The 15,345-nt window shown below is 43.4% G+C and overlaps 1 protein-coding gene across 4 annotated transcripts in view; it reads left to right on the top strand.

Moving 5' to 3' along the window:
- Positions 1-15,345, top strand: part of DPP6 (dipeptidyl peptidase like 6) — a 1,064,355-nt gene that overhangs the window by 783,178 nt on the left and 265,832 nt on the right. For all 4 annotated transcript variants that reach the window (XM_027538503.1, XM_027538505.1, XM_027538502.1 and 1 more), the window contains exon 5: positions 14,192-14,266. In XM_027538503.1, coding sequence (XP_027394304.1) covers positions 14,192-14,266 — 75 coding nt within the window. The remainder of the gene's footprint in view (positions 1-14,191; positions 14,267-15,345) is intronic.

The raw sequence follows: 15,345 nt of genomic DNA, 5'->3' as shown, positions 1-15,345 counted from the left end.
TGTTGGAAACAAGTGTTGCATACCACTTATAATTGAAAGACAGTCCTAAGGCTTTGCACATTTACAGAACAATTGGGGGTAATGCAGAGAATACTTCAGGATGACTTGCTCGATCTCATTTTTTAAAAATCGCATCCTCACATGCACAGGGAATATTAATTTAGGCACTGACAGTACTTACTCTATAATGACATTAAGTGATGTTTATGCTTTGGAACAAGGACGGAGTCGATATGAATGCCAGTACTTCATCATTGGGAATACCTGTTTTCCCAAAGATAATGGCATTAAGATCTGGAGCTCTTGTACAGTTAATGGTATTTATTGAAGAATTGACTGAAGTTACGTACCAGAAATCAATTTAAAGAGCATCAACTCTTTTTTTTTTTTTTCACATATGTTCACGCTCATTTTTAGAAGGAATCAATCTTCAGCTTTAGGGAGCCTATCCTTTTCTCGTACAATATGCTGAAAGGAAGTCACGGGAAGAAACTAAGGCAAGTCTGTTAAAAGAGAGACTTGAAACAGACCAAGAATTTGCAGTCAGAACAATCATAACAGGCATCCGGTGTGAATGAGAAACACAAGGAATCCTGGAATTCTGGGATCTGGGGATTAGAGCCCATGGTGGTGGTGTTGGGAGGGGGTGGCAGGGGAAGAGCTGCCTAGATTTACAGCTAAGGATCCTGAGCCCAGTAAGGGAGTGAGCTTGAGATCCCTGGGTGAGGACTCAGGCTGGTCCCTGGAGCCTCCATCCCAGACAAGAAAGGATGAGAGGACCACTCCATCTCTGTGCTGCCCCACCCGCCACCCACACAAATGCTGCCACACCTTCTCCAGAACACGAAGCTTGCCTTTTGAACACTCTTCATTTCTTTTCGGTGTAGTGACACCTTGTTCTTTAAAAGTAAGCATTTTAGTGGTGTTTAGAAAGAAATGGATCCCGCCCTTTACAGAGACTGTTTGCGGATGTGAGGGAGGCCTGGAATGGCTGTATGACGGTATAATTCCCAAAACGACAGGTTTATTGAATTCAATAGTATTCTGGCAAAGTAGGACCTGACCCAGAAAGAATGAATGTGCCTGGCATTTTTTTGTGTTAAAAAACCGTCTGTGATAGAATGACTGCCCTTAGAAAAGCTGATTCAACTCACTTAAACATACAGGAGCTGCAGAAATGGTTTTCTAATAATAATCGAGAGGAGAAAGTAATGGGACCGTTGCTGAGGGTAAGTGCGTGTTGGTGTCAGGATAGCGCCGACACTTCCTGTGAGCACATCGGTTTGCTGGCAGCAGGTGCTGTGCGTACAGCTGCGTAAGACTAGGAATGGCCTTCTCTTTCTCAGATCAATACCGTGTGACAGATCGAGTATTGTAACCGAAGTTGTTTTAGCCGAGCAATAAAGCAACTTTGGAAAACACCTTGGGTAGAGAAAAAAGGAAGAATTCTTCTTAAAAATCGGAAGGCATATCCTATGTAATGAAATTTCTTCTTAACATGTCATTTATCCACTCACGTCAGAAACATTTGTTGACCCCCAAAGGTGTACATACATTCTGATTAATACTGTTCATGATCAATCCAGTTTATTCCTGGCTCAAAGCTGCATGTAAAGACTCCTATAAACAGACCTCATATAAATTCAGTTCGGTTCAGTCGCTCAGTCTTGTCCGACTTTTTGTGACCCCGTGGACTGCAGCACACCAGGCCTTCCTGTCCACCACCAACTCCCAGAACTTACTCAAACTCATGTCCGTTGAATCCGTGATGCCATCCAACCATCTCATCCTCTGTCATCCCCTTCTCCTCCCACCTTCAATCTTTCCCAGCATCAGGGTATTTTCAAATGAGTCAGTTCTTCGCATCAGGTGGCCAAAGTATTAGAGTTTCAGCTTCAGCATCAGTCCTTCCAATGAATATTCAGGACTGATTTCCTTTAGGACGGACTGGTTGGATCTCCTTGCAGTCCAAGGGACTCTCAAGAGTCTTCTCCAACACCACAGTTCAAAAGCATCAATTCTTCAGCGCTCAGCTTTCTTTATGGTCCAATGCTCACATCCATACATGACTACTGGAAAAACCACAGCTTTGACTAGACGGACCTTAAGAGGAAAAGTCCCTGGCGGCCTGCATCATCATTTAGAATATAGAAGCTCTGGATTTAAGTTCTTTTGAGCCAGTTAAACTTCTTGTTCTTCAGCGCCTCCGTCTGCAAGTTAAAGCCGATGGAGCGATCCAGCCTTGAGATGGCTGTCTGCCCTGTGTGTTTTCAGGAGCAAACATGAAGAAAGGGAAGCACAGTGCTCTGGGGCGTTGGGGTCAAGGGACCCTCTGCTCCCGGGAGGGTGCGTGGGCTTCAGAGAGCAGGAACACAGGGCAGTGGCTCTCGTCTGATCTGCCCTCTTCCCTTTGCGATGATGGCTCACCAAGCAGTCTCTCCTTGTTCAAAACTCAGAAGCTTGAGATTGTTTCAGTGATAAAGGTAAGCTGAGAGAGAGAACTGTGCTACCTGTGAGGCTACCTGTAATCTTCAGGTTTATCTTAAAACGACCCAGAACTAGTGTGACATGAACATGAAGCAGTGAATGCCTGGGTCAGGAGTTTAGACCATTAACCTGCAGTCTGACCCCTAACCTCATTCTCCTTCCCCAGCCTCACAAGCAAGGTCCCATAGGGTGGGTACCCCAGCCCACTGGCCTTAAGCATCGTCCTGGCTCCTTGGCTTCTGTGACTGGCTCTTTCCCGGGATGGATCAATGGAAGGGAATGAGACTGAATGCCACTCACACTAGCCAATCTAGCAAAAGAGTTTATAGATCATTGATGATTATGCAAACGAGAGCTTGCGCTATGCTGGGCTCACCTGGAGGGGTCTCACTTGCCCCCCAAACAACTTCCTTTAACAAAAAGGAGGTCATTTGTCCCTTCTCACACCTTCAAATGGTGGAAATCAGATCATGAAATATTTCAGAACTCCACAAATAGTTTAAGCTGTGAGCTCAAGGAGACATTTACATTCTGTGGTAATTCCATCCTGGTTTGCACTGTTAACTTGCATTCTTTGGGGGTTTTTATGTTATCTTCTGATGGGCGTTTTCAGACCCTTATTATTTGGTAGTGTATGGTATTTGGTGTGACATGATAATTGACTTCAGGAAGCATTTACCAAAAGATCCTGGCCAGGGGACTTCCCTGGTGGTGAAGACTTTGCCTTCCAATGCAGGGAGTGCAGGTTTGATACCTGGTTGGGAAGCTAAGATCCTGCATGCCTTGCAGCCCTCCCCCCCCCCCCCGCACCAAAAAAAAACCAGAAAGCAGAAACAATGTAACAAATTCAGTAGAAACTTTAAAAATAAGTCCACATCTGAAAAAAAATCTTTTAAAAAAATCTTGGTGCACTTTCTGGTTTTTTGAATACTTTTGAGGCGTTCCTTTTAGATTTCTACGGGAAATGAAATCACAAGCACGTCGTCTGGGAGCCGGGGACCCGTGCTGCTCAGCTGTAAAGCTCATCGGATGCAGGTCCGGCCTGGTTTAGTTTTGTCTCTTCCACGGTGCTTGGCACTGTGACCTGCACACAGTAGGTAGTCCATAACTGTGTATCGTGTGAATGAACATAAAAGGTCACAAAACAGGAGTGAGCCGTCGGTCCCCCGGAGCATCAGTGCGGTAAGGATGGGGGCGGTTTCTGACCCAGCTCCTCCCCACGCTGGCGTTGCTGTCTGCTCGGAGCGGCAGGCCTTCAGGCAGCTGTGCAAGCTCTGTGCATCCTCTCCCGCCTCCCAGGAGCGTTTTCTGGACGACATGAGAAGACAGACGTGGCAGACCGGGATGTGAACGTCAGTCAACGCGGCTCAGGATTGTGGGAGAGCCCCGGCGGATCAAGGCTCCGGCAGGATGAGCCAGTGGCGGCTCTAAATAGAGATACCCAGGGAGACTAGGTCAGCAGTGCTGGATGGAGGATTAGCATCCTTGGCTTTGAGCCCCTTCCCTGTAGGACTTGGGTCTAGGCTGTGTCCCAACATGAGGCGGGTGCCTTCCCTCAATTTCTAAAAATAAAGTCTAAGCCAGCTTTCACGTGGACTCTGTGCACGCAGCACTCATTTTACTGAGTTTTTCAGATACTGTGTTTTTTCCACAAATTGAAGGTTTGTGGCCACCTACGTCAAACAAGTCTTCTGGTGCCATTTTTCCAACAGCATTTGCCCACTGTGCGTCTCTGTCGCATTTTGGCAGTTCTCACCATACCTCAGGTTTTTCACTTTGTTTGTTATGGGGAACTGTGATCGGTGATTTTTGATGTTGCTATTATAATTCTTTGCAGGGCACCCTGGGGAGCACCCGTATAAGAAAGCAAACTTAATTGAAAATGTTGTGTGTTCTGACTGCTCCCCACTCCCAGCCATTCCCCTGACTCCCTTTTCTCAGTCTCTCTGTTCCCTGAGACTCAACAGTATTGAAATTGGGCCAGTTAATGGCCCTACAAGGTCCTCTAAGTATTCAAGTGAAAGGAAGAGTCACATTCCAGGCCTCTCACTTTAAATCAAAAGTCAGAAGTGGTGAAGCGTAGTGAGGGAGGTCCTCAAAAGCCACAACAGGCCGAAAGCTAAGCCTCTGGCCATTTACCCACGTTGTGAATGCAAAGGAAGAGTTGTTGAAGGAGGTGAAAAGTGCTCTTCCAGTGACCACACGAATGATAAAGCAAAATAACCTCATTGGTGTCGTGGAGAAAGTTTTAATGTTCTGAACAGAAGATCTGAACAGCCACCGCATTGCCTTAAGCCAAAGTCTAATCCAGGCAAGGCCCTAACTCTTCAGTTCTCTGAAGCCTGAGACAGGTGAGGAAGCCGCAGGAGAAAAGTCTGGAGCTGGCAGAGGCTGGTTCGTGAAGTCTGTGCAAGGAAACCGTCTCTCTAGCATCTAGTGCAGGGTGAAGCCAGCAAGTGCTGATGTAGGAGCTGTGGGTCATCCAGAAGACCTAGGTAAGATGATCAGTGAAGGTGGCTACAGTAAGCCACACAGCTTCAATTTATTGGGCTGGCCAGAATCTCAGCAGACGGACCAGATGAACTTTTGGGCCAGCCCGATAAATGAAACAGTCTTATGTTGGAAGAAGACAGCATCAAAGACTCTCATAGCGAGAGAGAAGTCAATACGTGGCTTCAAAGCTTCGAGGGACAGGCTGACTCTCACAATGAGGGTTAATGCAACAGATGACTTTCGCCTGAAGCCAGTACTCATTTACCATTCCAAAAGTCCTAGGGCCCTTAAGAATTGGGCTAAATCTACTCTGCCCTGTGTTCTATAAACAGAACAACAAAGCCTGGATGATGGCTCATCCGTTTACCACACGGTCTGCTGAATATTTTAAACCCACTGTTGAGACCTACTGCTCAGAAAAGAAGATGCCTTTCAAAATATTACTGCTCATTGACAATGCACCTGGTCCCCAGAAGCTCCGATGGAGATGTACAACAAGATTAGCATTCTCATGCCTGCAAACACAACCATTCTGTAGCTCATGGATCTAAGAGTAATTTTGATTTTTAAGCCCATAAGGAAATATTTCATTAGAGTATAGCTGCCATAGATAGTGAGTCCTCTGATGATCTGGGCAAAGTCAATCGAAAACCTTCTGGAAACGACTCACCATTCTAGATGTTAAGAACATTCATGATTCATGGGAAGAGGTCAAAGCACCAATGTTAACAGGAGATTGGGAGAAGTTGAGTCTAACCCTCACGGATAACTCTGAGGGGTTCGAGACTTCACTGGAGGAAGTAATGGCACATGTGGAACAGCCGGAAAACTAGAATTAGAAGTGGAGCCTGAGAATGCACCTAAATGGCTGCAATCTCATGATAAAATTTGAATGGATGAGGAGTTGCTCTTATGGATGAACAAAGTCAGTGGTTTCTTGAGATGAAGTCTACTCCTCAGAAGATGCTGTGAAGATGGTTGACATAACAACAAAGAATTTAGTGTGTTCCCTCAACTTACTGAGAAGCAGCAGCAGTAGGTTTGAGAGCACTGACCCCAGTTTTGAAAGACATTCTCCTGTGGGAAAAGCACTTTCAAACAGCCCTGCATGCTCCAGAGAAATTGTTCGTGAAGGAGCAGTTCATCAGTGGCAAACTTCACAGCTGTGTTGTTTCAAGAAATTGCCACAGTCATCCCACTGATTCTCTTTCTCCAGTGCAAGTGCATTTAAAATGGGCTTAATAACATAAATTTCACAGGGGCTGAAATTCTTACAGAAACTCACCACCATCTCTCCAATTCTTCTGAAACATAGTAGTGTAAAAATTCTCCACCGGATGCAGTGTTGGCCTCTGCTTGAGATTTCAGTATCTAAAGTGGAAATAGTCTCTGCAGATTGTGTCATTCAAACCCTTCCTTTCTTCCGTGAGGAAACCAAGAGGGTCCACAGACAACCGTGACTTGACCTCCACTTCATGAGCTGTGGATCCAGCAGGCTGGTTCAGCGTAGGCCACTGTGTCAGCTGCGGTCCCCATCCTCTTACGCTCTCTGCACTTACGATACCATTGGTCAGCCAGGAGCGGCACGGTGGGTTCAGTCATTCAGTGTACTGTTTACATCGTTCCAGGTGTTTGGGAAGCAACTAGCGATGCGTCCAAGGTTAATAAAAATATTTACGTCTTCTGACTCCTTCCAGGGAATTTGTCATAAGTAAATTTTCTAAAACGTTTCTTACAATAGTGAAAAGGCATGACACTTGAGAAATGAGATAAGTAAGTAAAAATAGGCTTCCCTCGTAGCTCAATTGGTAAGAGTAAATTAAAGGGACTTCCCTGGGTGGTCCAGCAGTTAAGAATCCACCTTGCAATGCAGCGGATGTGGGTTCGATCCCTGGCTGGGGAACTAAGATCCCACGTACCTCGGAGAAACTAAGCCGGCATGCCGCAACTGCCGAACCCACACACCACGACTCGAGAGTCCTCATGCCATGGCAAAGACCCAACTAAGACCCAAGGCAGCCTAACCGCTTAATTAATTAACATGATGTTGCCCTTAAAATAATAGTTATGAAGGCTACAGAGTATTAAATAATGCAAACATGTTTATGATGTTTTAGTAAATAAACACAAAAGAATGCAATATAATACACTTCAGTTAACACCTGTCAGCATCATCCATGTACCCTGAGAAGGCTGGAAGTCAACCCCGAGTTCTGACGGTAGCTCGTCTCATTGGGTGGTGAAATTTTGTACATTATTTTGCAGTGTGATGATTTCCATAATTGCTGTTTCAGTGCCATTCACTCAGTAATTTTAATCAGATTTTAAAAAATTCAACCTCACATTCCAAAGACATTAGATTTCTTCCACTGATGAATATGTAAGAGCTATAGATGGTTCCTGGAAACACTTGGAAGAGAAAAACAAGCAAATAGAAAAAATATCCTGTTGTTATGCTTATGTCAGACTTTCTCAACTTTTTATGTCTTTACTTGTTTAATTACTGATCGACTTGTTTTAATTACTTATTTAAATTGCTGGATTAGCATTTAAATGAAAAGCCTTTTTGTTTCTCTAATTTCTTTCTCTCTTTGATTTTATATCATCATGAGACAGTAGAATTTGAATTTTTATCTCACTCTCTAAAAATGAATGAATTCTAACTCCCCACAGGGAGGGACATAATTACAAGTGTTCTTAGAGCTGTTCCAGACTCCAGGAGACAAATGGCCAAGGAAATCCAGAAGGTTCTTCCCTGAACTGGTGCCAACAGACCCCCAGCTAGGACACGTCTGTGGTGGGGCCGGCTGTGCCCAGCAAGCACTGCTGCCCCAAGCTGACTAAGTGTTTAGCCATCAGTAGTATGACTAAACTGGGCCCCCAAGTCAGGGCTGTGGCAGAGGAATAGCCTTGTTTTGTCCGTAATTCAGACGGTCAGCTCTGGCTCCGACGGTGTCCAGGGAAAGGTTTTGTTTGGCCCACAGAGTAGCTTTGTACAAACTCAGTGTCCACATTTCTGGCTTTGCTTTAAAAATTGTATTGGCAGCAGCAAAACATACTATTCTCACAGATAGCAGATCTGGCTGGTGGGGCTGGGGCAGCTGGCCCGTCCGCAGAGTGACCACAAGCCTTGGCTTCTGACCAGACTGGCCTCGGCGTGTCAGAACTTTGAGTCTGCAGACAAAAGGGCAGCCTGAGAAGTCAGCATCTTTTGCAGGAATACTGTAGACGGCTGTGGTCCACGTCTGTGTATTCTGTGTTTCTTCCCGTGTCTACTTGGCTCAGCGCATCCTCTCTGTCCTTCTGTGTTTTTCCTTTTTCCTCTGGGGTCTCAGATGACCCCTTCCTTTGTATTCCTGATGGTTTCTTTTACTTTTTCTCCTTCTCTTCCTTCCGTTTCTTTGTCTACCTCTCATATGACAAGACAGAACAAAAGACAGAAGTGTTTTTTACTTATTTTAATTCTCATTTTCATTCTGTTTTTAACCTTTTAAATTGCATATAATTGCATATATTTAACTTTATAAATTGTATAATTTAACTCTTTAAACTATTTTCCAATGTTTATTTTCTTTGTTTCTATTTAAAATTTTTTTATTGAAATGTAGTTGATTTACAATGTTGTCAGTTTCTGCTGTACCTCAAAGCGATTCAGTTATATATATATGTAAATATACATATATATAGGCTTCCCTGGTGGCCCAGATGGTAAAGAATCTGCCTACAATGCAGGAGACCCAGATTCAATCCCTAGGTCAGGAAGATCCCCTAGACAAAGGAATGGCAACCCCCTCCCTTCCCTGGGAAATCCCATGAACAGAGGAGCTTGGTGGGCTACAGTCCGTGGGGGTCACAAAGTCAGACACAGCTGAGCAATTAACACTTTCACTTTCATATATATACACGTGCATCTGTCTCTCTGTGTGCTCAGTCGTGTCCAACTCTGCAGCCCCATGGAATGTGTGTGTGTATATGTGTGTATATGTGTGTGTGTGTGTGTGTATGTGTGTGTATATATATATATATATATATATATATATATATCCCAAACTCCCAATCCTTCCCTCTCCTGCTTTTAATTTTAACGTAGGTGAGTAGAATATGTTATATCAATACTTGTGTTTTTAAAAGACCTGAGAAGACGTCCAGGCGCAGCTCCGTGTTTCTGCCCCAGACCTGTTCCTCTGTAGGGGAGGCTGGGCTGATGCTGCTCTGCGCTCACCGCTGCAGGGCATCATTCGACCTTAAGGAGGAGTCTTCTCTGAGTGAGACCCTGAGCTGCACGAGGAGGTGGGTGGCGGGATACCAGATTCATAAAATACAGTGTCTACTTCTGGAAAGCTTTCAGCCCAGGTATAAAAGAAGGCAGCATCTGAATGAAATATGTTCCAAGTTGTAGTCCCATGTGGGACGGGAATAAGGAAGGAAGGAGGAAAGGGTGTTAGCCTTGACAATAGATGAGGTCTTGAAGAGAGAGCGTTCCAGCCACCCCTGGAAGGCAACTGTGGTCTGCAGACCAGTGGGAAGTGGCATCCTTACAGCATGAACAGATGGAGTCAGGAGGGTTCTGGACACACGGAGAAGTCGTGACCTGGTGAGCTTGTCCAGGAGGGGCCTGGGAGGCTGTGGCTTAAAAGTCCTGGAAAAGAAAGTCACATGTGTGGTACTTTGTGGGTCCTCTTTACTCTGTGGGAGATTGGAACGGATGGGATTTTCAAGGACAACTGTGTGTTTTAGGAAAGTCTAGACTCCAGTATAAAAGGGTATTTGGAGAAGAGAAAGACTCTAGGTCAGGAGCCCGCAGGGGCTGCTTCAGGTCCAGAAGAAGAGAAATGACGCCCTGAATGGAGGGAGAAAAGCAGAGATGGGATGGGTTTACGTTGTGTTGTGGAGGGAGAACCGGGAAGACTTGGAGACGCTGCGTGTGCAGGCAGCTGAGAGCTGAAGCAGAGGTCTGGGTCGTCCGGGGGATTTGAGCCTTGTTGGTGGAAGAGTGGGCCATCTCAGGGAAGTCGGAGATCTCGGTCAGGAGACGTCAGCCCAGGTGGGTAGACGGCCAGGGAAACTGAGGAAGAGGATGTGCAGGGTTTACACAGGATAAATCAACGATGATTGATGTTTGAGAGCTCACAGTGCGACAAGAAGTAAAACACGGTATATATATTATCTTATTTAACTGAAATCCTTAGGAGTCTTATGAGTGGGAACATTTACTATTTATCAATAAGAAGGCTGAAGTTTATGAAGGTTAAAATAATTTTTTCAGAGTAATATAGCTGTTAACTGGGACTCCCGAGAGCTGAACTCAGCTTTGCCTAATTCCAAACAAAGTTATTTTTAAATTGCATAAGGGATGCAGCCGCAGCGTCTGCACCCACAGGGATCCATCACCTTGAGACTGAGAAGGGGGCCCAGCTTCAGACACATTTTCATACCTGTGGTCCCCCGTGGCATGTCACAGGATTGCTCCTGGAGGCCACCTCGTATTGACTAAAATAAAGATTACAGATGCAAAATAGTGCATCAGCTTAGCATAATGCAAAAATCAACGATGCATCTAAGTGCACGGAACGGTCCTTTTCCAAGGTTAGAGGGAAGTCGGCTCGGGAAGCCACTGGGAGATGTTTCTCGGCGGTCGAGCTTTATCGTCCTTGCAGCCTGTTCTCTAGCGACTGCGCTTTCGGGTCTTCTCTGGCTGTCACAGGCAGTGCTGGGAGCAGCACCCGGGGCTGTCTGATCCCAGATAAAGTGGTTTCCAGGGCAAGGAGGGGCCCAGGTACAGGCCGCACCGCCTGGCCCATGAGTTCCCTTCTTCCTCACTGCCTAGGGAGGCGCAGTCACAGCCGTCCGTGTGCTGTTTGGTGCGGGCTTCCATGGAGCCCACCGTGTCCTCCGTCTGTGTTCAGCCCCTCAGTCGTGTCCGACATGGAGCCCACCGTGTCCTCCGTCTGTGTTCAGCCCCCGAGTCGTGTCCGACAGCGTCCTCTTGGAGTTCATTTAACCTGGCCACTGTTTGGCTTTTGTGTCATCAGTACTAATCTTGTGCATTTTACTTGTGTATTCTTTTTTTCTTTTTACGAGGAGATTGTTTTCACAAAAGAGCCTGTGGATATATTGATGCTTTCTGCTCTTCGTTTCCCTTCTATTACTTGGTAATTTGGAGCGTCCTACATTTTATTTCTTTCTCTCCCGCATGGCCCCCTCTCCTTCTCTGCACTCATAACCACACACCTGTGTATCTAGTACAAGAAAACAGGGCACAACCGTTTTGATGCACATCTCACCAGAAACATGCCCCCCATATATATATATAATATACATATATATATGTATATGTATATTATATATATATATACATCACCTTTATAGACCCAGTATTTTTTAAAGTCAGAATAGTGCTATTAAAACATTCTGTCATTGATAACTAAATAGCCCCAAATAATGCAAAGTGTAAACTCTACACTGATCTCACTAGTGAGCGTAAATGCAAAAATTATAGATAAAATATTGGCAAGTAGAGTTCAGTCGTGTATGCGAATAATAGTGTTCTCTGAACAGTGAGATGTGATCATGACAACGGCATTCAGGTGTCAGGAAGTCAATCAACAAAATTCACTGCAACCGCACAATAACAGGAAAACACTTACAATTTGCCAGAAGATGCTGAAAGGGCATCTGATAAAATTTATCAACCACTCCTGACAAAAATTCCAGGTAAAATAACAGTAAAAACAGCTTAAATAGCATAAAGACTATTTATCATGGACCAATGAGCAAAGAAAATCATTCTAAATGGCAAACAATAAAACCATTTCAATTATAGTCAGGAAGGAATACTCAACATCACCATTAATATTTAATATGTTCTTGGATGGTGGGAAATGCAGTATACAAGCAAACTACATGCTGAGTACAGGAAAATATATCTCTTTTCTGATAATGTAATTCTACTTCAGAAAACCTAAAAGACATTAGTTTTTTAAAAACTACTGTAATTAATAAGAAAATTTATTAATATAGCTTTAATGCATAAATAAATCAATACCTTCTCTATTCCTTAACATGAATATCTAGAAATAGAAATGGAGAAAATATTCCATTTATAGCACACAAACAGTACAAAGACCTGGGATAAATCTAAGGAAAGTGCTAAGAGTTAGAGTAAAGCAAACTATAAAATCTTGTTGAAAATTTGAAAAAAATAAAAAGATACAATGTAATCTTAAAAGTATTAAAAAGCAGAGACATTACTTTGCTGACAAATATCTATAGTCAAAGCTATGGTTTTTCCAGTAGTCAGGTAGGGATTGAAATTTGGACCACAAAGAAGGCTGAATGCCAAAGTATTGATGCTTTCGAACTGTGGTATTGAAGAAGACGCTTGAAAGTCCATTGGGCTGCAAGGAGATCAAACCAGTCCATCCTAAAGGCAATCAACTCTGAATTTTCATTGGAAGGACTGATGCTGAAACTGAAGCTACAATACTTTGGCCACCTGATGCAAAGAGCTGACTCATTAGAAAAGATCGGGATGCTGGGAAAGATTGAAGGCAGGAGGAGAAGGGGTCGACAGAGGATGAGATGGTTGATCTTGTCTTTCATATGCTTTCCGTGGACATGAGTTTGAGTAAGCTCCAGGAGATGGTGAAGGACAGGGAAGCCTGGCGTGCTGCAGTCCATGGGGTTGCAAAGAGTCGGACACAACTGAGCAACTGAACAGTAACAACAGCAATGTAATCTTAGGCGAGAATACAGTATTTAAAATGTTAATTCTCTTAAAATTGATATAAAACTTTAACAGAATCCTAATTAGAACTTTGAAACAAATAATGCTGAACATTTGATAAAATATTTTAGTCAACATACATAGTATAGTCAAAGCTACGGTTTTCCCAGTGGTCATGTACATATGTGAGAGGTGGACCGTAAAGAAGGCTGAGCACCGAAGAATTGATGCTTTTGAACTGTGGTGCTGGAGAAGACTCTTGAGAGTCCCTTGGACTGCAGGAGGTCCAACCAGTCCATCCTAAAGGAGATCAGTCCTGACTATTCATTGGAAGGACTGAGGCTGAAGCTGAAACTCCAATATTTGGCCACCTGATGCGAAGAGCTGACTTATTTGAAAAGACCCTGATATTGGTAAAAATTGAAAGCAGGAGGAGAAGGGGATGACAGAGGATGAGATGGTGGGATGACATCACCGACTCAATGGACATGGGTTTGAGTAAGCTCTGGGAGTTGGTGATGGACAGGGAGGCCTGGCGTGCTGCGGTTCATGGGGTCGCAAAGAGTTGGCCACGACTGAGCGACTGAACTGAACTGAAACATCTAATGTCTGCATGTGGTCATAGCATCATTTGTAGAGTGGTGCATGCCAAGCTGACAATATTGGGCTCTCTTACTAGGTGTGAGGGTCTGTACAGCAGTGCGAGTGCTTCAGAGAAGACAGACAAGTTGAAGGGAAACACAGCATTTTTGATTATTTCATTTATGTAAAATCACCTGTGTGCTGTGAAGAAATTTGAAAGAAAACATGAGTCCTCTATCCACTGACTTGTGACTCAGTGTCCATGGAGGTGCAAAGGCAGGTTGCCAAATCAGGTGTGGAATGTGATTCTATTTTAGGAACAAATCTGCTTAATATAAGCTTCTAAGTATAACAATGAGCAAAGGAATATACGCTTAAAGATGTGTATCAGTTGCTCCGTGGTGTCCGACTCTTTGCGACCCCATGGACTGTAGCCCGCCAGGACCCTCTGTCCATGGGATTCTCCAGGCAAGGATACTGGAGTGGGCTGCCATGCCCTTTTCCAGGGGAGCTTCCCAACCTGGGTCTCCTGCATTTCAGGCGTAAACTTTACTGTCTAAGCTACTAGGGAAGCCCATGTTTAAAGATACAGAGAGGTTGGGAATCTTGTGGGAAAAGAATTGTTTTATGTTTATTTACATCAACTTGTCTCAATAGATATAATATGTTTTGTTGAAATTTGAAAAACAACAAATAAGGTGTCAAAGAACATGATGTAACTGAACATTATCCCATTAGCCAAAAAAAAGGACATAACCATGTTTAACAGACTTTAGCAAGTTTTCTGCAAAGGAATTTTATTGATAAATTTTGAAGATGGCACCATCAGGCACAGTCTCATTGCAAGGTTTTGAATTATATGTATATGTTTTAAAACTCTTTGCTGTTTTTTTTTTCTTTTAGGAATCATTAAGAGCCATCAGATATGAAATATCTCCAGATAGAGAGTACGCTCTTTTTTCATATAACGTGGAACCAGTGAGTACTCGTCTTTCCTATTTATGGAAATGTGTTTCTTTATTCTAATACCGTATTAAGTATTTTCCCTTGAATCTCTATTCTTACTGATCTTTGAATCCTGTAATGGTTAATGGATTCTGGGATAGTCTCCTTTTATGCCACACTGCCACCTAGGAGAGAGCAGAGGTATGAAAGTCTTTTTAGCAGAGGAAGAAAAAAAAAAAAAAACTCCTTTAAAGGCCTATTTCATAGGATTTCCTTGGTAACAAAAAAATTGTCCTTTTATAAATTTACTTTACCCTTTTGTAAATTATTTTTCTTGCCATTTTCTCAATCACGCCATACATTTTATCCTAAGAACAAAAAATGACCTCCAGATTCTCCCTAAATTAAAATCAAGTGTTAATTATCTCCTGGCATCACAGTATTCTAGAAAAGACTTGAATTGTCACTTTCTCTGTATAAACCCTTGTTTCTAGCACTTCCTATATGAATCTCCCGTAAAATTTCACTAGAATTTTTTATAAAATCTCATCCTGGTCTTTGGTAGCACTCTAAAACTGGGTCTCTCTTCTTTTTAATGTACTAATATATTAGAATTCATTTTGGCTCTTTAAAATGAGCGAGAGGGTACAATGTATTTAAGTGAAACAGATGTTTGGCTTCCAAGAGATTAGCAGCTTTAGAAATATGCATCAGTGGAACTTTTTTCTCTGGCAAATAAAATGTAGAATTCCGCTGCTTTCTAGCTCTTTTGAGACTATTCTAATTGGAGTTTCGTGAAGCTTCTGTGAGATGTAACGGTACTTGCATCATCATTCATGTCTGAGTAGCTCCTTGGTGAGTTTGAGAGAATCTTCCCCCGGCACGAGCCGGGCAAGCTTGCTGAGTTACACACCAGCGAGGAAGCTGGGGTTTGCATGGAGAAGCAACTCCGATTCTAGACATTGTAGAATTTCTTTTCAAAGTAACTTGACAGCTGGTTTTTTATTTCTTGACAACTGGATTTCAGTCTCAATTAAAACTTCAATTGGAGATTTATTCCTCCAAAAGTGGATCTTTTTAAATTCTCCATCTTCAGTTTTCCATTTACTAGT

This window comes from Bos indicus x Bos taurus, chromosome 4, assembly GCF_003369695.1.
Source record: "Bos indicus x Bos taurus breed Angus x Brahman F1 hybrid chromosome 4, Bos_hybrid_MaternalHap_v2.0, whole genome shotgun sequence".
NCBI classification, from domain to species: Eukaryota; Metazoa; Chordata; class Mammalia; order Artiodactyla; family Bovidae; genus Bos; species Bos indicus x Bos taurus.
This window is presented reverse-complemented; position numbering and strand designations above follow the sequence as displayed.